The sequence below is a fragment of the Gastrolobium bilobum genome, unplaced genomic scaffold (assembly GCF_033153095.1).
Source record: "Gastrolobium bilobum isolate Gb01-03AN ecotype WA unplaced genomic scaffold, APGP_CSIRO_Gbil_v1 utg90221, whole genome shotgun sequence".
NCBI classification, from domain to species: Eukaryota; Viridiplantae; Streptophyta; class Magnoliopsida; order Fabales; family Fabaceae; genus Gastrolobium; species Gastrolobium bilobum.
Genome location: NW_026899232.1, coordinates 7,739 through 30,631, shown reverse-complemented (window position 1 = coordinate 30,631; position 22,893 = coordinate 7,739). Strand labels below are relative to the sequence as shown.

The following is a 22,893-nucleotide window of genomic DNA, read 5'->3' as shown; positions in this document are numbered from 1 at the left end:
AAAAAAGTTACATACCAAAAAGAGGATCCCCGTCAATATTCTATATATAACTAGAAGAGAGAAGTCACTAGAGAATAAAAATGTCATGTGTCTAAACAAATTTCTTTTCACACTTAACCAGTTAATAACAATAATAATTATAAATTAATAAACTATATATATACCCTTAATGGGAACTAAATGAAAATCATATGTTATCAAAGAAAAAAAATGAAAATCATAAACTAAATGAAAACGGAAACTATATTTCAAATGAAAATTAATTAAGAAACAAAAACTAATTGAGTCAGCAATAGCAGAAGTTTTTCGTCCCAAGTTGGGCTTAAAAATTTAATACTATATACCCTTAATGAGAACTAAATGAAAAACGTAAACTCAATTAAAACAGAAACTATATTTCAAACGAAAATTAATTGAGAAACAGAAACTAAATGAGAAACAGAAACTAAATGAGTCAGCAATAGTAGAAGTTTTCCATCCCAAGTTGGGCTTAAAAAAATAATAGTATATACCATTCAGGCTAATGTGATTATTTTTTCATTGCAATTGAGGAAATAGGGTCTCTTTGTGGTCACTTCCTGCTGGATAATCTTTAGACTTCATGGCTCAATCGGTTAAGAAGTTCACTGCCACTAGGGGTGTTAACGGGCCGATCCGAGTCGAGCTTTGGTCTTAAAAAGCTAAGTCTGTGTTTAAATGTGTCAGCCTGACCAAGCCTGTTACTTGTTATGAATATAATTATTGGCATGTGGCCTGGTTTATTTACAAAAAATAAAAGTCTGGTTTAGCCTGTTTAAAAAAATAATAAGGCAACAAAAATGTATCTAAACAGAATATACAATCAACAGCACTAGTAATTTTATAAATATTTATAAATTCAATATATATCCAAACAGCATAATATAGAACAAAATAATTGAAAAAGTCTATTTAACCAATAAAATGGATGAAATGGATTGAGGAGAGAGAGAGAGGGCTCTTACAAGTAGTATAAAAAATATAAAATATAAATAAAAGTTAATATACTAGGCCAGCCTGCGAGGCTCTACGGCTGAGTTTTTGAATTGGAGCCTGAGGCCTTTTTATTAAACGAGCTTTTATACAAGTTCAAGCCTGGTTCCAACAACCAATTTTAGACATGTAAGCTCAGGCCTTCACGAGCCGAGCCAAAGGCTAGGGATGGCAAAGTGGGCGGCCCGCCCCGCCTCGTTTGGCGGGTTGGCCCGCCAGCCCGAACTTATTTTACACTGACCCGCCTATGCCCTCCATCAACCCGCCAAAAAATGAGCCCGCCCCGCCCCATTTAGTGGGTGGGGCGGGTTGGCCCACCGAGCTGAGCCCGTTTTGCCATCTCTACCAAAGGCCCCTGAAAGTCCCTTGGTTCGTATATCACCCCTAACTGCAATGAAAGGAAAACAAAAGAAAAAAAATGTCTAAATCCATCCGTTGACACATCAACTCTATTTCCAGTATTGAATTCATTAGACTGTTCCATTGGTCAGGCTCTATCCGTTTCCCATTATTATTATAGTAGTAGTTCCATGTTGTCTTGATAAATTCACATTACTATTTGCAGATGGATTCGATGTCAATTTGTTGTCTGGTGCTCAACTCACCTAAACCTCGGATCAATCGTTAAATAAAGCATCCCTCATGTACATATCGAATTACAATGCACTACGTATACTTAACCACATATAAACTAAATATGAATGATTTGTTTCTTACGTAAATTTGCAATAAAGGAACACAGGACATAGGCTCTTCATGCATGACCCATTTCAATACTGTGCAACTTTCGCACAATGGGGACCAAGCAATAGTTTGTCAAGTAGGGAATATTGACCAAGTGCCCACCAGTTCCTTCATGCCTGTGTAAGAAATGAGCTTTTACTTTCACTCAAATATAATGTGACCTGAATTTGTATGGAAAAGTTGTTGAAAATTTCTATATGACGATATCTTATATCGTTGGATATCGCCAACGAAATAACATGAACTGCTAAGGTATGTCCAAATTTATCATCCTTTGTTCTTTGAATAAATCAAGAATACGTAATTGAATATCTTTATCTTAATTTTTTTATATATTTGCATGCATGATTCTCTGCAGATTTGGTAATGACTGATGAAGAGATTAAAAACGTTACTCTTGCGAAAATTGAAACTTGCTTACAGAGTAACGGAAAAAGTGTATCTATTTATCCCACAATGCCTTGTCCTACTGGTGAATTTATTCTTGATGTAACTAATAAGTTGATAATTGATGAGTTGTCTAATAGTAGAAGTTTGTTGGCAAAAGAGCATGAATGTTTACTTGCATGCCTAACAGAAGAACAACAAAATGTGTACCACAGAATCATGGAAGCAACATCTGTAAATAGAGGTGGATTTTTTTTTTCGGTATGGTTTTGGAGGCATAAGAAAGACTTTCATATAAAAAACATTGTCTGCTACTTTCAGATCGATAGGAGAGATTGTTTTTAGTGTTGCCTCAAGTGGAATTGCTTCATTATTGTTACCGGGGGGAGAACTGCTCATTCCCGGTTCTGCATACCAACTGATATCAATGAACATTCCCCTTGCAACATAAAGCAGAATTCGGCTCAAGCTGAGTTGCTATCAAGAGCTAAATTAATCATTTAGGATGAAACACCAATGGTTTATAGATTTTGCTTCGAAGCTTTGGATCGAACATTGAGAGACATCCTTCATTTTTCAAATCCAAAAAGTTCTGAACAACCATTCGGTGGGAATGTTGTTGTTCTTGGAGCTGATTTCAGACAAATCTTGCCTGTTATTCCTTTTGGTGGAAGGCAAGAAATTGTACATGCAACAATCAATTCTTCAAATCTATGGCAATATTGTCAGATGTTGACCTTGACAAAAAATATGTGACTCCATTCACAAGGTTTTAATAATAATGTCATGGAGATAAAATGTTCTCTGAATGGCTTCTTGATGTTGGTGACGACAACGTTGGTGACAATGTTGATGGATTCTCTGTCATAAAAATCTCAAATGAAATCTTGATCAATGATTCCAATGATCCACTCTCAGATTTAGTAGAATTTGCATATTCAAATCTTTTGAAAAATATAGATAATTCGTCTTTCTTCCAAGAACGTGCTATCGTAGCACCGACATTAGTAAATGTCTGCATGTTAAATGAATATAATTCGTCTTTCTTTTGAAAAATACATAGTGTACATATAATTTTACTGTTTATTTAATTCTATTTTATACTTTTTACGCACCAGTTACCACCATCCTTTGCGAAGTGGTCATAGACTAGTTTATCATAAAAGTAACGTATCAACTATCAACACTTGTCAATGCACGTTTTTATTTTTGTTAACATAAAAAAATGAATAATACTGAAAAGTGTTTGAAATGAATTTTTGAATATATAATTACAATAAGATGAAAGTTATTCATTCATAAGTACGCAGATTATAAAAACTATATAACCAAATATACAAATTCAATTTAGTTTGTTTAGTTCAATTTCAAAAATACAAACTGAAAATCAAATCAAACTTATCAATTCCTTGGTTTAATTTTACAATTTAAATTGGTTTGGTTTCGTCATGTACTCCTAATAAAATAATAAGTATAAATTAAAAGTCAAATAATCCTTACGAATATACATATTCTTATAATAAGAATTCGAGGTAATTATTTGATGAGTTCGAATCTAGACAAAAACACTTGATTATTACTTATTTAAACTTATATATTAAAAGAATGTGAAAAGTGTTTATCCTTTTAAATGACACAACTTATATTCTTTCACTCTCACAAAGAGGTGAGACTCACACATTTATTTTTTTTATCAACTCTCTCTCCTCCTTTATCTATTTCTTTCTTTCTCTTAAAATAACACAACTTTACATCCTTTAAAATAACACACACTTTTTCCTAAAAGAATAAAACCATACACTATTTTTTCAATTAACTCCTTTTAAATTACTCTTCAATATCCCAAACTATAATTATTTATTTTTTTAAAAATTTGCATTATGCGTAAAATAAGGATGTTATATTCAACAAAAACGATAATATAATATTTCCGAAAAGTTTATCTCGCCAAAAAGAAAATAACAAATGGTGCCTAGCTACACGTGATTATCAACTTTGCAATAAAATATCACTACACAAATTTTTATGGACAAAAGAAGACAAATTTGACGTAAGTTTCATTCATCATGTGAGCCACGCGCACACAATCTGAATTCAAACTTGCAAGATCCTAGAAAGACAGAGGTTCAACTAGTTGAGAACTTGAATTGAATCAACACTGCATTACCTTCTAATATGAACCAAAGTTGAACCACACTCATCCTACAGCAAATTTAAAATGAAATAGCAACAATGTTACATACCAGTCTGTGAGCCATTATTGCATAGATGATAATTGGTAACATAATTATGTCAAATTGTGTACCATTATGCTGGAGAACAGTTCTTCTATGTAGCACAGCCCCAAGCAAAAAACATGGTCATCATTCGCTCTCAACTATAGTGCTCTAAAACTATCTGCTTTATCTAGTCTTGCAGTTCCTGAGCTTGATGACTCACCCATTCCATCAGGAGATGCTGCAGTTTGTGGAGATTCCCTATTTAGAGAAGTTGGCAAACCCGAAATCTCCTAAAAAGATTATAATAGCCATGAAAGGTCAGAAAGTATGGATTGATGACAATATGGACATGCTAGTTTTCAGGTTCAAAACCCTTCAACTACCATACAGAATCATCATATTACAAAACAACAAAACCAGTGGTACAGTTCCTAAAGAGAAAATAACACAGAATGTTGTCTCATACCTTCATCAAATGTAACCTCAAATCGCACGGTCGAGCTTGATTTCCAATGCATGCCATCACAAATTTTGAATAATGAAACAATACGTCAGCAGCAGCTTGCTTTTTGTCTTCAATCTGAAACCGAATATTGTTCTTTCACATAAATGATTCAAGAGGGAATATAAATAACCCCACAGACAGTAACTAGTCAGCTCGAACAGATCAAAAACCCCAGGCAATTTTGAATTTTATATGTTGAAGTTTTTTGCTAATGTTCAAAACCAAATGTTCTGCCATTTCCTTCAGTTAAGGGACATCATATGAAATGTGATATCATACAAAGCCTTATTGTTAATGGTTTAACATTAATGAATTCAATTACAAGCAATATTGTTAATATTTATGTTTCTGGATTTTGCACCATAATATCCCAATTTACCCAAAAAAAGATAGCTTTCCTGAAGCCACTAAGATTGGTCTAGTGGTGAGGGGTTTGAGTAGTTTGCACAAGGTCATAGATTCAAACCTCAGTGTTACCATTGTATCAAAAAAAAAAAAAAAAAAGATAGCTTTCTTGCCTTCATACATACTTATACAGTAGAAAATCAGTTAAGACAATAGAAGCACACATCCAGCAACCAAAATGAGATTCAATCACATAGTCACTCAGTTTCAGACAACAAGTATCTGAATAATCATAGAGGGAAATTTCAGACAAAAGTGTAAGGTTTACTTCACATGTTAATAGAATTATCAAGAGCATAGCTTTATACAAATGAGAAAGCAATGAAAGTCTCAATCAGATAAACCACACCCAAAATGGCCACATCTTGTCTCTTGACAGGAAGCTCAACAACTTGGAAAAGTGTATAGCCCTGGTGTACTAAATTCAAGGAAAGCTTGACCTACACGAGTATATTTTATCTGTTCAAAGCATATAAATTTTAAGCTACTTGCCATTTCAATAAGATGTTCTTTTACGCAGCATAAGACCGCGTACAAGGATTGCCCTTTCTCCTATCCTCGTTTATCAGGGTTTAATGGGAAGTGGTGGTTCAAATAAAAGTTTAGGGGAGGTTGCCCTATTCTAAGGCCCTCAGAGCATGCCACACACAAACCTCAGTAAAGGCTCATAGTGGTTACCTATAGATGACCTACGAATGAATGAATCGAACCAGTAACCCTTTTATCCACACATTTCAATCAAAACCCTAATAGGCTGTTTTAGATGCAAGCTTTTTCATACAGATTTTGGATATTCTAAGCTGTTTATGGGTTCTCTAGTAAATGGTATTTCACCAAGGTAAAAAGATAACAGGACTTGTGAGTGATACCTTTTCATTACCGTGTAATAACCTAATTTAACCTAGCAAAATTGATAGTGTGTAAACAAGGCTTAACATTGTGTGATGATGCAGGAAAAATAAACAACTAACAGAATAATAAACCGAAACTTGATGCTACCAACAATTTCTTTTTCTTTTTTCTTTTTTTAAGATTCAGGCGTGGAATTTAACAGAGTTTTTAAACGGGGTTGATGGAAGTTGAATCACTTGGGAAATGGGAGAAATATGAATTGGGGGTTTGATGATAAAGAAATTCTGAAAGCATACAAAAAGAGCAATTTTCTAAAGAAAAGGGAAAGCACCTCGTAATCTTCTTTCATGGTGTTGTCAATGAGCAACCACCGTTAATGGAGCTGTTCCTCTTTCTTCTCCCGATGCGTTTGCTGGAAGAACCAGATGGTCTATTTTGTACCATGTCTATAACATACTATTAATATATTAAAATTGAGAAACCAACTAATGGCCTATTAGCTCAGCTGGTTAGAGCGTCGTGCTAATAACGCGAAGGTCGCAGGTTCGAGACCTGCATGGGCCAAATCTATTTTATGTTTAGGCCTTTAAGGGGTATATAACTGTTGAATTTTGATAGTATAATATTAGAAAAATGCAAACTTATTTTGGGTGTGAAAAGAACAATTTATCTTTCATTTAATTTTCCTCTTTTCGTAATTTGAAAATATATTACTTAAAGTTAAATATACTGGTATCGTCTAGTAAAAATGCAACCTTTTCGTAATGATAATATTGTGTATCATTAGGGGTTGAAGTGGGCTCAGCTGGCCAAGCTTTGTTTCGAAAAACTTAAGCATACGTCAAAAAATTTAAATTTGGCCTAGCTCAAGCTTGGAACGAGTTTAACTGTTAGCATGACTTGACCTGTTTATAAAAAAATAAATGGTCTGCCCTAATTTGTTAGTCTGTTAATTTTTAACTTCTAAGCAGAACTATGAATAAATTTGTCCAAATATAATATCTCCCGAAATTCTTTTAATATATTCATATACACAATGTAACATACTGAGCTCTTGATTCCTCCTACCTAAGAAATAAAGTCAGATTTCTATTAAAATATAATCGAATATAATTAAGTTATAAATAATTACAATTGATTAAATTTATATCTTTTATTTTTTCTTCAAGCCATACTTATTCTATTTTATTTTATTTAAAATAAATAGTACAATATAGGCCGACATGTAGGCTTGTAGGCCAAACCTTGTGAAAATGGGTCTACGACCTTTTTATTAAACAAGTTTTTCAAGGCCCAAGCTCAGCCTATTTTATGAAATATACTAGGTTAGGTCTGGCCTGACGTAGGCCGAGCCGTAGGCCCCTACAGGTCGAGCCGGCCCAGTTTCAAGGCCTAAGCTCGGCCTATTTTATGAAATATACCCAGTTTCACCCCTATGTACCATGATGCTTTAAAACTGTGATAATTAGACATATTTTTTAATATTACATAATTAAAGTGCAAGATAATATATTAAAGATAACCATTATGTTTGTTAGTGTTTTTCAAAGTCTTACATAAACTCTAAGTACAATATCTAAATATATGGTATAATATAAGGGAGAAGTTTTTCTCCGGTCACGGAGATAAAGTTATTTTCAGTGAGCTCAAAATGACATCGTTTTGGGTTATAAGATTAAAAAATTATAATGATAAAGATTAATATAATCCTACAATATCTTAGAATTACAAAAACACCTTGATTTTCACCCAAAATGACGTCATTTTGGACTTACCGGAGATAACATATCTCTATTGACTAGAGAAATCTTTTATCCATAATATAAAGAGAAATATGACTCTCATTTGACATGAGAGATTTTTTCTCTCATGCACTCACAAACTCAGAAGCACGGACACACTATTTTCTAAAAAATATGCGTGTCGGACACGTGTCGAACATCGACACGCTCCGACACGTTCTGACACGCGGTCAATATTTTGGGACACGCAATCAACTCTCTGACACGTTCCGACACGCAGTCAACTTTTTCCGACACGCGGTCAACGCTCTGGACACGCATCTGTCACGTTTTTTTTTCCAGTCTTAATTTTATTTTATTAACTAAATATAAAAAAATAATTTATAAATCAATTTTTTTCTATTATAAAATTTGACATGAAAAATTACTTTTGTTTATATTTATGTTATAAAATTTGAATATTTGATTGATTATATACTTATTATGGGTTGTTATATGTATTAAGTATAAATTATATTATATATATTAAAAATTTTATTTAATATCAAAACGTGTCCCAAGCTGTCGAAATATGGCATTTTTTAGAATTAACGTATCAGCATGTCGTGCCTCGTGTCTCGTGTCGGTGTCAGTGCATCATAGCTCACAAATCAAGGGTGGGGCCCACTCTTTATTTTTTTTTCTCCTTTATTCTCTCTCTTCTGTCCTCTAAATTGTTCTCTCATGTCACATGAGAGTAATATTTCCCTAATTTAAATGATAAAAAAAATAGCAATTCTAGGCAGATATAAACATAAACTAGTAAAAAATGATGTATAAATTAAATGTTACCAGTAAAGCTATGTACAATGATTGTTGAGTTGAGCGATTGAAGTGTGCAAACCCAAAGAATCAAGCCATCATATCTCTTCAGTTACTACCTGAAAAACAATATTCTGCCATAAGAATTACAGACATTTAATCTCAACACAAAAAAGGTATTTAACATCTGAATTGCAAAATTAACAGTGACTAACCTCCATGAAAAACTGGTACACTGAGATGGAGGAAAATGCAAAAAAGTCCCAAAGTGGCCAAACCATCTAATTGAATTTTTAAATGCGTTAAAAAACAAAAGAATCTAAACAAGAAAAGAAAAGAAAACATCAACTTAACATAAAAAAAAAATCAACAGCTAACTAAGCTATTACAATAGAACGATCACAAAAGCATTCTTCTATTCTTCATTGCTTGAAAATATTGCATTATATCTTCATCATCAATCTTATCAAATATATCACGTTCAACATAAGTTAGCATACATGCTAACCAATCATCACTTATCCAATTGCACAGCTTATCTTTAACAAAAGTCATTGCAAAAAAAACTCGCTCAACACTAGCAGTTGCTACCGGTAAAAGGAGTGCCAAGTTTATCAACAAATAGACCAATGGATAAACAATATCCTTTCTCTTCTCAACCATCTTTAAAGCAAGTTCAAAAATTCTTTTCAAATTGACAAAATCAGAATCAGCTCCTACATCAACAATGAAATTACTCAGACTTGAAGAAAGAAAATGAATATATGCAAGCTCATCAAACTCCAAAGGATAAAATCTAGCAAACTCAATCAACTTTTCTTTGTTAAAAGTAGCAGATGAATCACGAGGATCAAGACAACTCAAACACTCAAGAAACTTGGTATTGACATTATCAAATCGATCACCCAACTCTTGAACCTGAGTATCTATCACTCTATTAAATAACTCTACCTTAAAATAGTGCAAGAATGTGAATGATTCTAATCTCCGTCTTGTTCTTCCTTTAGGACAATAAACATCTTCCATATTTGGAATGTCAATATCATATTTATTGGCAAATATGTTTGTTTCTTGAAGCAATTCATCAAAGCCATTATCTCTCACCTCTTGTAAGCGTGACTTGACTACCTTTACTAAACCAATTGCATTTAAAAGGTCTTGATCTTTTCTTTGTAGTGCTTGTGACAACTCATAAGAAATCCCCAAGATAAGTTTCATAAGATGCAACAAGAATGCAAACTCAAAATCCTCCATGGCATACAAAATGCAACCTGCATCAGTTCTTGCAGCATCATTCTTAGGCTCGTCTCAATAATTTTCATCAAGGAAATTATTGGAGAAAATAATGAGATAACACTTGTAACTGTACCAAAATGGGAACCCCAACGAGTGTCTCCAGGTCACTTTAAGGGCTCTCTAGATTCAAACCTTTTCCAGTTATTATTTCACTGCGAGCAATTCTTTCAACTATTTGGTCATATTGATTCATTAGAAGAATTTCTTTCCGCTTACATGAACCCCCCCCCCCCCCCACAACGGTAGCCATCTTTTGAAGCATGTCAAAAAATTCTTGAATCTTCTTATAATGTTTTGCAACCTTCACAAGTGCCAATTGTAACTGATGAGAAAAACAATGAATATAGAATGCAGATTTGTTGTCTGCCAAAATCAAACTCTTAAGCCCTTTAAATTCACCCCGTATATTACTAGCACCATCATAGCCTTGATCGCGACATTTAGACAAACTTAAACCGAGTTTAGAAAACAACCCATCAATCACAACTTTTAGTGATTGTGCAGTAGTATCTGAAACATGAATTATGTCAATAAAACATTCAATAATGGACCCCTTTTTGTTTACATACCGAAGTAAAACTTCCATTTGTTCTTTAATTGCAACAGCACGAGCTTCATCAACTAACAACGAAAAGTAATCATTTTCGAGATCAATAATTATTGCTTTAACAGTCAAATCAGCACAAGCTTAAGCAAGATCTTTCTGAATTTTTGGTGAAGTCATTTTGTGATTATCAGGGGCATTTTGCAAGACCACATGACTCATCTCTTTATTTGGCTTAGTATAAAACTTTAGAGTTTCAAGAAATAAACCTTGTTGATTTGAACTTTCAGATTCATCATGTCACCTAAAAGGCTGACCATTTCGTAGTAGGTATCTTGCACAATCTAAAGAAGCTTTAAGCCGAATACGATAATCAATTATTTGTTGCTCAGAAATATTTGAAAAGGCAATATCAATATGTTGTTTTTGCTTCATCAAATCTTGACCAGTTTGATAACATCTATTATGAACACCCATATGATCTCCAATATGAACTTTGATTATGTCCTTCTTTTGCCAATTTTTGAACCCCACACTAACAAATGATTCATGCGTCGAACCACTACCTCCAACGTCCATATCAAATAGATAACAATACAAGCAATAACATGCATCTTGTGATACACTATACTCCAACCAAGAACCAAATTCTTCATACCACTTAGGATTGAATCTACGCATTTTTCCATACATTTCCATTTGAGGGAATGGTTTAAGAATTGTCCCCTTGAGCAAATAAGCTCTCTGAATATCCTCTCTCTCTCTAGGATTTGGTGTCATTGAATAAATTGAAGGTCTTTTTCCCGGATCCCCTTCAAGATTTTCTATATTAACTTTTGCTTGAGGTGGTGATTGAAAACTTTGAAATTGAGATGCTTGTGGTGGTACATTTTGTCTTTGATCTTAAGGAGAATTTTCCACAATTGAAACATTTTGTCTTTGAGGTTGATAGGATTCTTGGACAATTGGAACTGAAATACTATTTGAAACTTGTTCACTTTGAGATCCGGGTTCTGTATTTGTGGGTTTTAGACGTTTGAAATAAGATTGTATCCCTGACAAATCATAATTTATACTTAAATCAATTATACTCATTATGTTAGTGAAACAGTTACAACCTAAAAATCCAAAAATAAATATCAATTATACCGTTTGTTGCTATTAAAACAGTTATAACAAATAAATAAATATAGAAAGTTACCTTTCATTGAGACTTATCGAATTACTACGAACCCGCAATTGTTTGTGCTCTCAATGTTTCAACATCATGATCCAATTTTTGCTTCCACTTCAAAAGTAAAGCTTTCGAGAATTAACCAAAGTTTAGGCATGATCAAGCTAGCCAGCCAAAACTCATGTGCATCTCTATTGGTGATGACAAATTCATGGCAAGGGAAAAAATTTCATCAGTGACTAAAAGTGCTCCCTTGATTATCTCTATTGAAATTTCAAGCCAGAAAGTTTTGCAAGAGAAAGAAACAGTTTTACATAATCCAGCACTAGAGAGACAAGTTGCTGGCCATTTTCCTCTAGCTTTTGATGATGTCATCCATGTTATACGCCATAACAGTTACCGTGTGGGGAATGAGCAGCCAGTGAAGGAATATGTGGAGATGGGAGTTCAAAATGTAGATGTTAGTAAATTTATCAACATTGTAAGGGATAGATTGGAGGAACTTGTAGTTGTTCTGAAGCCCTTTGGAAAAGATAAGGTTTCCCCAAGGGAGACAGCCATTTGGTTAGCCAAGAGTCTAAAAGGATTGATGATTGAAGAAAGTGGGGGACGCTGTTAATGAGGTTTCTTTTCCATTGTAAGTTTGCTTGTATTTGATATTTTGAATTGCTTTATTAGTTCATAGTTTTTCAAATGCCACTTTAATTAAGAGAAAAATAGGCTTTATCATTTTTTCTCTCATTTTTTGTAATTCTTTCAGTGCTTTTATGTTGTTGTAACTTGTAAATAGTAAATGTACAAATTAATCACATCAATTTACGTTCACTTGTATGAACATGTTCTGGCCAGGCAAAGTTAACATGTAAACATTTAATGTTCTCCCTAGATGATCAATTACAATTATGACGTAATGGAGCCAGGGGTGGACCCACGTAGCGCACGTGAGAATTTTGAGAATTTATTAATATAATTACCCATTGGAAAAAATTACTATCAAACAAGAAAGGTAATTTTCCGTTTTCTTGCTATCAAAAGAAGAATAGTTTCTTTGTTTTATCAAAAAGAATAGTTACTTCGAAGTTTGAATAATCTTCCATACGACAAGATAAAATAACTAAAATTTTCCTTTATTTTCACGCTTGTGCATCAGGGTTCTGCGGATGGGATAGTAACTATTTACACGGTAGGATTGTCGAAAAATGCAGAAGGCCAAAATATCAACCCTTATCACTTCACTCAAGGCACGATTACATACTATTCTATGAGTGTATTATACTAAGAATGTATAACTGGGAAGATATATATATACTTGTACTACTGATTCTACAACGTTGAATGAAAATTAGATAAATGAATTATCAATCTACTAATTTAGTAAAGCAAGCAGGCAGCTAAGTGTGTGTGTGTATTTGAAAGTTTACATGTATGCAAATTCAAGCATATACCTCTGACATTCTAGGCACAGGGAAGCTAAGCACAACAATAGAGATTCAGAGTCATGTCCATGTCTTTTTTTTTTGAATTCACAGTTCATTCTTATCATCAAGATGAAGTTATTGTACAAGAGAGAGAGAAGCGGTGTTTCCCTTGCTCCACCGTGTTGTCTTAGTCAATCAAATTTGCAGCATTAGAGAGAAAAAATGGGAGAGGTAGCGTGTGGAGAAATTTGTTGCAAACTCTAATTTTTTTTAAGATTTTTTTTTAAATATTCATGTCTGCAAGTGCGGTCACGTGCACCTACGTGGGTCCGCCCCTAGTCGAAGCTACATAGGAAGAGAGAGAAAGGAGGACAAAATTGGCCTTGGAAAAGGTAGGTAAATTTCTTGACCTAATAGACCTAGCCCAAAGGAAATTTGTGTTAGAAGAAAAGATGTTAAGATGGGTTGTATCAAAATAACTTAAACAATTTTGTTGGACCAAGACCTAAATCTTGAAGTGATTAAATCTGGGTTGATGCTAAAAATAATAACTGGCTAAGAGAAAAATAAACCACATAAGCCAAAATCAGTGGATCAACTAAAAAGAATACAAGATATGTGGGATTTCTGTAACATCCAGCTGCTTCAAGAATCAACGACTATCCCCACATACTAACACACGACTTTTCAGTGTGCTTTTTCCTCACTCGCACACTTGTTTTCCCAGGAGGTCACCCATCCCAGAATTGCTCCAAGTCAAGCACGCTTAACTGTGGAGTTCTTCCGATTCGGGCTACCGAAAAGCAGATGCATCTTGTTAGCATAGGTAGTACCAATTAATTCTTATAAGCTATCACAAACTGTGCAGTCTTATACCTGCACAGCCTTTGGAATCCCTCTCTTTCGGGTGTCGATTCGATTCATTCATGCATGTAACCCCCCGCTGAAAGCCTGTCAGGAGTCGCTCCTTGTCCGTGCCTCTTTCCACCGGCAATCACTCCCCGCCCTCGTCAGCGCTCGGGATGTTACATGCCCACCAGCTTCCGCTTGGTTCGTCCTCGAACCACACCGTACTGGAAGAGAGGCCTGCTCTGATACCACTTGTAACGCCTGGCAACTTGCAAGGATTAACGACTGTCCCCACACACTAACACGAGACTTTTCAGTGTGCTTTGTCCTCACTCGCACACTTCCCAGGAAGTCACCCATCCCAGAATTGCCCCAAGTCAAGCACGCTTAACTATAAAGTTTTTCCATTCCGGGCTACTGAAAAGTAGATGCATCTTGTTAGCATAGGTAGTACCAATCAATTCTTATAAGTTATCCCAAACTGTGCAGTCTTATACCTGCATAGCCTTTGGAATCCCTCTCTTTCGGATGTCGATTTGATTCATTCATGCATGTAACCCCCCGCTGGAAGCCTGTCAGGAGCCGCTCCTTGTCTGTGCCTCTTTGCACTGGCGATTACTCCCCGCCCTCGTTAGCGCTCGGGATGTTACAATTTCCCTCCATGGCTAAAACACAATAAGGTTAATGAAGCATGCAGAAATGACACTAAAAATATAGCATTATTTGTATAAAAAAAATAAGCATTATCCTTTAAGCAATGGGACCCAGGTGGATAGTCCTCTCACACTGATCTTGGTTCCTTCCTTCACCTTGAGGACAAGGTGAGTCTTGGAAGGGGATTATTGTCGGGCTATGACAAGTGGGCCCAGATCCAGCACTGTAGAAGAGCCCAATAGAGTTAGTTAAAGGAGAGAGAAAAGTAGGAGGTTGTAACTAATATAAGGTGAAGGAGACGTGAAGAAAACGAGGCATATATTAAGCTATTTGGTGAGTGAGAATTTGAGAAAGGACCTCTTGGGCCTAGGTATATTGGCTTTGAGAATGAGTGAGGTCTTTTGGTGTTTTACTCTCTTTTTCATGGTTCTCCCTTTTGTATTTCCTTATCATTTCTTTGTTGCGTTTACTTGTTATTATCTCCGTAATGTCTAGGTATTGTGATATCAATATCTTTGTTGGTTTTTTTTTTTTTGGTAAGCAATATATTTGTTGTTTAATTGTTGTTGAATTTGTCTGGATTCCAGATAATAATAATAATTTAACAAATATTAATTAAAAAAAAAATTCCATTATGTTACTTATTGCTGGACTATAAGTTAAACATTCAAGCATACAACATATACAAAAGATTTTATTTTTATTTTTTAAAAAGAGCGTTATACTTGGAAGATAAACATTACTTATATGACTTCATATTTAAACCTTTGTAACTTGATGTTGAATCTTCATTCGGCTCAAAAAGATTTTTGGTTAACCTTCATTATACATTGTATAATATTTTTTAATATTATATAATGTATTTAGTAATAAATTAGACCATATTGTATGCCTTGCCAGATAAAATAAATAAATAAATAATCAGAAGCTAAATAATAATTATCCAACAAATACCATATAAAATAAAATATTAACCAATATAGCTCTGAAATACATTACTTAATTTCTATTTAATAAAGAATAAAACAAATAAAGAATATCCATTATGTTATTTAATACTTCAAATTCTCACATTAAACAATAAATGAAACATCTAAACATTCAACATATATGGAACTTAAAAAAAAAAAAAAAGACTACTTAGAAGTCTTACATAAAAAAAGTAACTGAAATATCTACATCATATCTAAAAGCTAAGAGAGAGACCATTATGTCATACCTCAGCTATACACCACTTCATATTTGAGCCTTTGCAGCTATAAGACATTGAACTTTTTAAGTTTTTTTTCGTAATTGAGGACGTTCTAGTCTAGAAAACCAGATTAAACAGAAACTACAGAAAAGAAATTTAAAACAGCAACCAAGTCTAAAAAATAGACGTGGTGCTGGTCAGTTAATAGTGTGTGCAAAATGAACCGGACACTGGTTCATCAGTTTTCTGGTCGAACCATTCACTCCGGTCCACCTTTTTTTCCAATCAATTATTATGATGCACCATTCAACTAAATTTGAAAATTCAGAAGCGCTAGCAATTTGACAAATGCGACTCAAAAATAATAAAGCAGACAAATCAGTCATTTTAATTTCGGCCAACACCTAGCAAGAACAATTCACGAGCTAAACAAAAGTTAACATAAAATCATGTCTCGTTAGAAGGGATTGTTTTTTGCAGCCTCGGCAGCTGTTTTCTCTGTTCCAATTTTAAATGACATCAATTTTAACTTTGGTAAGTACAGCCAACACCTTGCAAGAACAATGCTCGCATAATACAGAACTAAAGATACATAAAATCAAGTTTCCTTAGGTGGGGCTTTCTTTGCAGCCTCAGCAGCTGCTTTCTCTGCTTCAATCTCAGCAACAATGGCATCAATTTCAGCTTCCTCCAGTTGACGCAGACCATGCTCCTTAGTCATCACAGCAACTTCTATGTTCTTGCCTCCACTCTCAACAACCTAAATACATATGCCGACAAGGAAAAGTCAAAAGTGAAGTATATTTATCAGATAAAGTTCCAAATGTACAATGAGCAACTAATCCACAATACTACTGTAAATATGTAACAGGAATACGAAGAATTACTTGAACTATTCATTGTTTGATTGTACAAGCCAATATACAACTATCAGGTTTCATTAGTCATTGGTCTAACAATATTTGAAGAATTTGAAATATTGTTGGAAGTGTGAGGGTGAACCTTGGAGCAACTGTAAGATTGCTCTTTGTAAGCACAAGGTCCTTGGTTCGAGTCTCACAAACAATCTCTTTACAAAAATGTAAAGATAAGACCGCGTACAATCGATCCTGATGGGCTTATGGGCTGAAAGGGATGAGTGGTTAGTTAGAAAAGTTCTAGAATAATCTGAGTTATGATAAAAGGAGTGTGCGTGTAGTGTGAAAAGGGGTATGTATTCAGTGAATTTGGAGTGGGGTTTTGGGAAAGGATCTCTTGGAATCTCATTGGGGCCTAGGTATGTGGGGCCTAGGTATGTTGGTCTTAGACAGTGAGTGAGGTCTTTTGGTTTATCTTTTCTGCATTGTCATTTTGGTTATTGTTACTATTAGTATTTTCATATGGTAATAGAGGAATGGAGTTTGTGTTCTGAGCCTAGTAGTGTCTCCAGTAGTGTGTCACTGTAATATTGGAGTCTGTAATTGCAACTCTGTTTGGGAGTTTATATTAATCAAATACAGTGTTGTTCTTATTGTCACTCTAGGTTCCATCGGTATTAAAGCACTACAATCCTGAGAGTGCTTATGTTCCAGATCTGAAAAAAAAAAAAAAAGGAATATAGATTGACGAAGGTTGAGAGGAGCTTTGATCATTTGGAAGTAAGAATGGATGGAGTTGAAGATGCTTTTCGTCAACTGCAGGAAACAATTCATTCGTTAATAGGGCGCATCGATCCTTGTTTTGCAGAAGAACTAAAAATGAGAAGCGAGAAAGAAGAAGCAAAGTGAGAAGCATCAGCCAACGATAAAGAAATAGGAAAAACGGTAGAAGCAAGTGATGCAGTAGAAGAGCAAGTTGCAGAAAAACACAAAAAAGAAGAAGAAAAAGAGGAAGAAGCCAAAGAAGATAGAACAAAAGAAGAGGAAGGGGGAAATGAAGACGAAATTAGTGAAGTAGTAGGAGAAGAAAAAAGACGAAGGGAAAAACAATAGAAATGCAGAAGATATAGATGAACAAAAGGGAGAGGTTGCAGAAGAAGAACTTGCCAAAGAAGAAAAGGTGAAGAAAGAAGAAGACGCAAAAACCAAAGACGAAGAAGATGCAGATGAGGAGATGACGCAGGATGCTCAGGAGGACATTCGGGCAGAGATTCGTCTTCACATCAGTTTACCAGAAAAAGAAGTAGAACAAATTGGAGAAGTGAAAAAACCAAGAGAAAGGTGAAGAAGAGAAAAAAGAAGAAAAAGAACCAAAAAAGGAAAAGCAACAAAAGAGGAAGACAAAAAAAAAAACGAAAAACGAAGAAGAAGACGATGCAATCAAAAAGAAGGAAAAGGTTAGCGAAAGATTCAGGTCTTCAATTGGGATGAGTGAATTTGGGTATGGGACTGAATCATACAACCAGAATGCATTAACAAATTGTGCCACAACTGATAATGGTGCATGGCTCACTTTCAGAAATACCGAAGAACTACAGGGGCAGGCCACGCTTGTTACTAAAGGAAGTAGTGGGCCGAGCAAACGAAATGGGCCCAGAGCTCTACAAAAAGGGTACAATTTAATTACTGGAGGAAATAGGAGTGTTGGGCCACAAAAACAGCCCACTGACACCCATCTTACTCTTGGGCAGGGTTCAGGTGCCATGGGTGAGGGGCAAAGGGCTACACAAGGAAAGTTAGCGGAGAACGACAACTACAGTGACCAGCGCGCGAGAATCCTATGGCCGACAGTGGAGAAGATGGACGATCGATGGCGGTGTAGCGGAATTGGCAATGTGCAGGGCAGCAACATGCAAAACTCCAACGATCGTTGGACTACAAACTCGTTCGCACGCAGCGGTGCAAGTAAAGCGACTGATGGCAGCGAGCGATGGAGAGCAAGGTTCCGGCAACTTACACCGAAGATGACAGAAAAACAAGACGAAGTTGGAGCTATTGAGGAAGAGGAAGAGGAAGAGGCAAACTCACAATGAGGAGGGAGAAGGTCTTTCGATAAAACTGAGCACGCAAAGCGTAATGGGCATGTCTAGAGCTGCAAATGTGGGTGGTATAGAGGCTGACGACATGAATCCCGGGAAGGACGACATGATGGGTAAGGAAGACCAAGAAGAGACATACCTCAAGCTAACTATGTATAGGATGATGGGGTATCTTCTAATGGACCATTTAGGGTTTGGGGAAAAATCGAAGGGAGGAGGGTTGCTGTGTTAATAGGCACAGGAGCTGCCCCTAATTTCCTGGCAATACAAGTGGCTCAAGAATTGATGTTTTCGATGGTCAAGACAAAAACATACTTTGTGGAAGTTAGAGATGAACAGAGGGTCGACAATCAAGGACTGTGGAAGGGTGTGGTACTGCCATGGACAAAATTGACAATCACTCAAGACTTGTGGTCAAGATGCTCCAAACAATGGGACCCTGATGGAAACTCTCTCACGTTACTTGTCCTCTTCCTTCACCTTGAGGACAAGGTGAGTTTTAAAAGGGGAGTATTGATGAGCCTATAGGCTGAAAGGGATGAGTGGTTAGTTAGTTAGGAAAGTTCTAGAATAATCTGAGAGTTAGGATAAAAGGAGAGTGTGTGTAGTGTGAAAAGGGGTATGTATTCAGTGAATTTGGAGTGGGGTTTGGGGAAAGGATCTCTTGGGATCTCTTTGGAGCCTAGGTATATTGGTCTTGGAGAGTGAGTAAGATCTTTTCATTTATTTTTCTGCATTGTCATTTTGGTTATTGTTACTGTTAGTATTTTCATATTGTAATAGAGGAATGGAGTCTGTGTTCTGAGCCCAGTAGTGTCACTGTGATATTGGAGTCCGTAATTGCAACTCTGTTTGGGAGTTTATATTAATCAAATACAATGTTGTTCTTATTGTCACTCTAGGTTCCATCAGATCCTCACCCCTACCCTTGCAAGTATTAAGTGCGAATAACACACCATACACATAAAGGCTTTGAATGCAAACAAGACATGTACATATGTATACATACTTCTATAATAAAAAATTTCTTCATGCACCAAAAAAATTCTTCAAGATGTCTCCCTCTACCAAGTATGCATAACACACCTTAAAAATAGGATCACTTAAGAGTTCTGGGCCTTGGAGCTAAAAAATACAAAAGCGAATAACAACTTAAGAATTCCTAACAAAATTATTTTGCTGTTAAGTACAATTAACCAGACTTGTGCTTACTTAAGTCAATATATGGTCAACCCATTAACCAATTACAGAGCATTGTTAAACACTAGTTTGGTTCACTGTTCCTAAAAAATAAATATTTTACCAAAAATACCTAAATTATGTCGTAAAAAAGGGGGAGAATTAAGCTCCATGGTTGTGAAGTACAGCAACATAAGCTTAAATTTCAAAGTTGAACACAATACTGCATCCTCCATGCTAATAAAAGGGACATTTGTAGTAATTCTTAAACTTTTAGTTTAACAGAATATTCCATAAATAATCTTATACTGTTATGTCACTGTCCTTGTAATTTTAGTCAATTTGTAAAGTAGACGTTAATAAGAGGGCGAGCCTAGAGCAGTGGTAAAGCTGCATAGATTCGAATCCGAGAAACGACCTCTTTGCAAATATGCAAGAGTAAGAAATTTAGAAATAAAAATAAGAAAAACGCATACCATCATCTCTTGAGACTATCTGCGTTAAACACCTTTTTATTTTTCTATTAAATTTTCTAGATGAAGACCCTTTCAACCAAGTGTGAAGTAGTGAACCACGAATCCCTAATAAATATATTACACAGCCTTCGAGATTTTCATATATTCCTTCTGGTTATGTGTACACTCTTACATTCTAGTACAGAAATGATCATGAATGCTTAGAAGGTCAATATTACATATTAATACATAAACAATCTGAAAGTTGGGAACTATTAGACATCTGAAGAGTTTAAAATGACATTCTACACAATCCTGAGTAAAGTGGTAGTGATGGTTAAAATTGAGTGTGTATGGTATGCTTACTTGCATAGAGTACAAATAATGTACCAGACAGTTAACAAACAGGTTCAATGAACAGGACTCGAAAGCTAGGAATATCATAAAATGTAAGTGAAAGTTTAGGCACAAATTATATATTAAAACACAGGTAAATGCCTCCATAAATCAGTGCATAAGATTTGAGCTTTAATCTATGCAAAGATAAATATACCAAAAAGACAGAGCTATATGTCTATATTATATAGCAAGTTCGATGTACTACAGAAACTGTTGTTAATTTCCATATCTAGCAAGAAACTGTGTATACTCTATACAAAGAATCAGACAGAGATGAGATCTCAAATGTACGAAGACGGCTACTTCAGACCAGTCTAAACTAATAGCAAAAGTCACATCATCTCAAACCCCCAAAATGAAGCATATGAATGTGTATCTCTCTTACAAGTAAGTAATTTATCCAAAAGTTCCTCCTAATTTGAAATCAAATGTTTCAATAAAGGTTTCTTCCAATTCATTAATTTCGCAAAAATAAAGAACTGAAGACAGTCTTAGAGGTTCCTCCCAAGTCATTGACAGCAATAAAAGACAGAAAAATTCAAACATGTCTATATTCTCTATTCAGGTATTCATTCACAAACACTAAAAGAAGAACGAATGAACTCACTTCAAGCAATGCTCGGATAGCCAATTTGACAGTTTCTTGGCCAGAAGTTTCTTTAAAATTCTTCTCTAAAAACTCCCTAATAGAATTGGAGTTTCTTCCAGTTGCATTAGCTTTCCAAGCTGAAAACGTTCCAGAAGGATCCGTTTGGTAAAGGGAAGGTGAACCACTATAAGGATCAAAGCCAACAATCAAGGTGGAAAGACCAAAGGGTCTCACACCACCACTTTGTGTGTACTTCTGCTGAAGACCAGCAATGTAACGAGTTATGTACTCAACAGTGACGGGATCCTCAACAGTGAGTCTGTGACTTTGGCATTCAACACGTGCCCTGTTTATAAGCACACGTGCATCGGCTTTTAGTCCTGCACATGCAAGTGCAATGTGATTGTCCAGATTCACAATCTTTCTCACCGTTCTGCAAAGCAAAAACCCTATTCTCAGTATCCCTACCATCAGATTTATGCCTATTCGATGAGAAATGGATCTATTTTTTAAATACGAAAAGAAATGCTAAATTCAAAAGAATGAGAATAAATAAAACCTGGAGTCTTGGAGCTTGGCGGTGGATTTCTTCTCGACGCCGAGGACGACGTTATCGGTGCCGCGGACGCCGACGGCGGCGTTGCCTTTGCGAACGGCTTCGAGAGCATACTCGACTTGGAAGAGATGGCCATCGGGTGAGAATACAGTGATTGCTCTGTCATACCTTGCCATTCTTCTTCTTCTGCTTCTCTGTTTTGATTCCAAAGCTTAATTTTTCTTCTTTAACGTTTAAGAAAAGCAGTGATTAGTGTATTTGTTGACTGCAGGCTGCTTGGACAACAAGAAGACTAATAATGATGGGCCGAGTTTAGGCCCCGGCCCATTGGAACATAACCCATGCTCAGGGTAATATTTTGATATTTTAGGGGGAGTCATGCCTTTTCAAAAGACTGAATTAAACATATATATGCAGGGATTGAATTAAAAATAGTTTTATAAGAACTAAACTAAAAATAAGTTTTAGTAGGATAAAAATATTTTTTAAATTTTTACTATGAAGGAGAAAAAATTTATAAAAAAACCACTAAATATATATCAAAACACAATGACTTTACTTAAAATGACACAAAATTGTGTCATTGAAAATTACAAACATTTTTTTATTTTATTATTGATATCTATCTAGACTATGGCAGTTCATTTCTTTCTTTCTTTTTGTATGGTTAAAATTTTTCCACATGACGTGATCATGTTAATTAAAATATGAGAAGATTCAATTCCAAAACAACGAGATTAGATCCTCTTATGTATTAATTAACATAACCATATCAAGTTAGGGAATCATAGATGTTAGATTCAAATAATGGTATTATGTAGTGTTCTTTATTAATTAAAAATTAAAATGATAAGCCTTTTAATCGTATTTAGCACTGAACCATCATTACCAATTACAAGTTGAAAATTATATGACAACCTCACCACAAGCTCTAATATTTTACTATATTAAACTAGATACCTTGGG

At 35.1% G+C, this 22,893-nt stretch overlaps 2 protein-coding genes and 1 non-coding gene across 4 annotated transcripts; 1 reads left to right on the top strand and 2 right to left on the bottom strand.

The window, feature by feature from the left end:
* Positions 1–4,079: 4,079 nt before the first annotated feature.
* LOC133288683 (uncharacterized) lies at positions 4,080–6,526 on the bottom strand. Of its 2 annotated transcripts, XR_009748386.1 has the most exons (4): positions 6,455–6,526; positions 4,828–4,941; positions 4,448–4,651; positions 4,080–4,344 (listed from the first exon to the last, which is right to left on the bottom strand). XR_009748386.1 is itself a non-coding variant. In XM_061486498.1 (3 exons), the coding sequence occupies exons 1-3, from the start codon at positions 6,470–6,472 to the stop codon at positions 4,520–4,522; spliced, it is 264 nt and encodes an 87-aa protein (XP_061342482.1). In that variant the 5' UTR covers positions 6,473–6,526; the 3' UTR covers positions 4,080–4,519. The 2 variants fall into 2 exon arrangements, 1 of the variants encoding a protein (XP_061342482.1); XM_061486498.1 differs by having other exon boundaries at positions 4,080–4,651.
* Positions 6,527–6,613: 87 nt separating this feature from the next.
* TRNAI-AAU (transfer RNA isoleucine (anticodon AAU)) lies at positions 6,614–6,687 on the top strand. The gene has a single exon. It is a non-coding gene; the product is annotated as a tRNA-Ile (tRNA).
* Positions 6,688–16,142: 9,455 nt separating this feature from the next.
* Positions 16,143–22,156, bottom strand: LOC133288680 (proteasome subunit alpha type-7). Its single transcript, XM_061486496.1, has 3 exons — positions 21,931–22,156; positions 21,390–21,804; positions 16,143–16,553 (listed from the first exon to the last, which is right to left on the bottom strand). The coding sequence occupies exons 1-3, from the start codon at positions 22,101–22,103 to the stop codon at positions 16,392–16,394; spliced, it is 750 nt and encodes a 249-aa protein (XP_061342480.1). The 5' UTR covers positions 22,104–22,156; the 3' UTR covers positions 16,143–16,391.
* Positions 22,157–22,893: the final 737 nt, after the last annotated feature.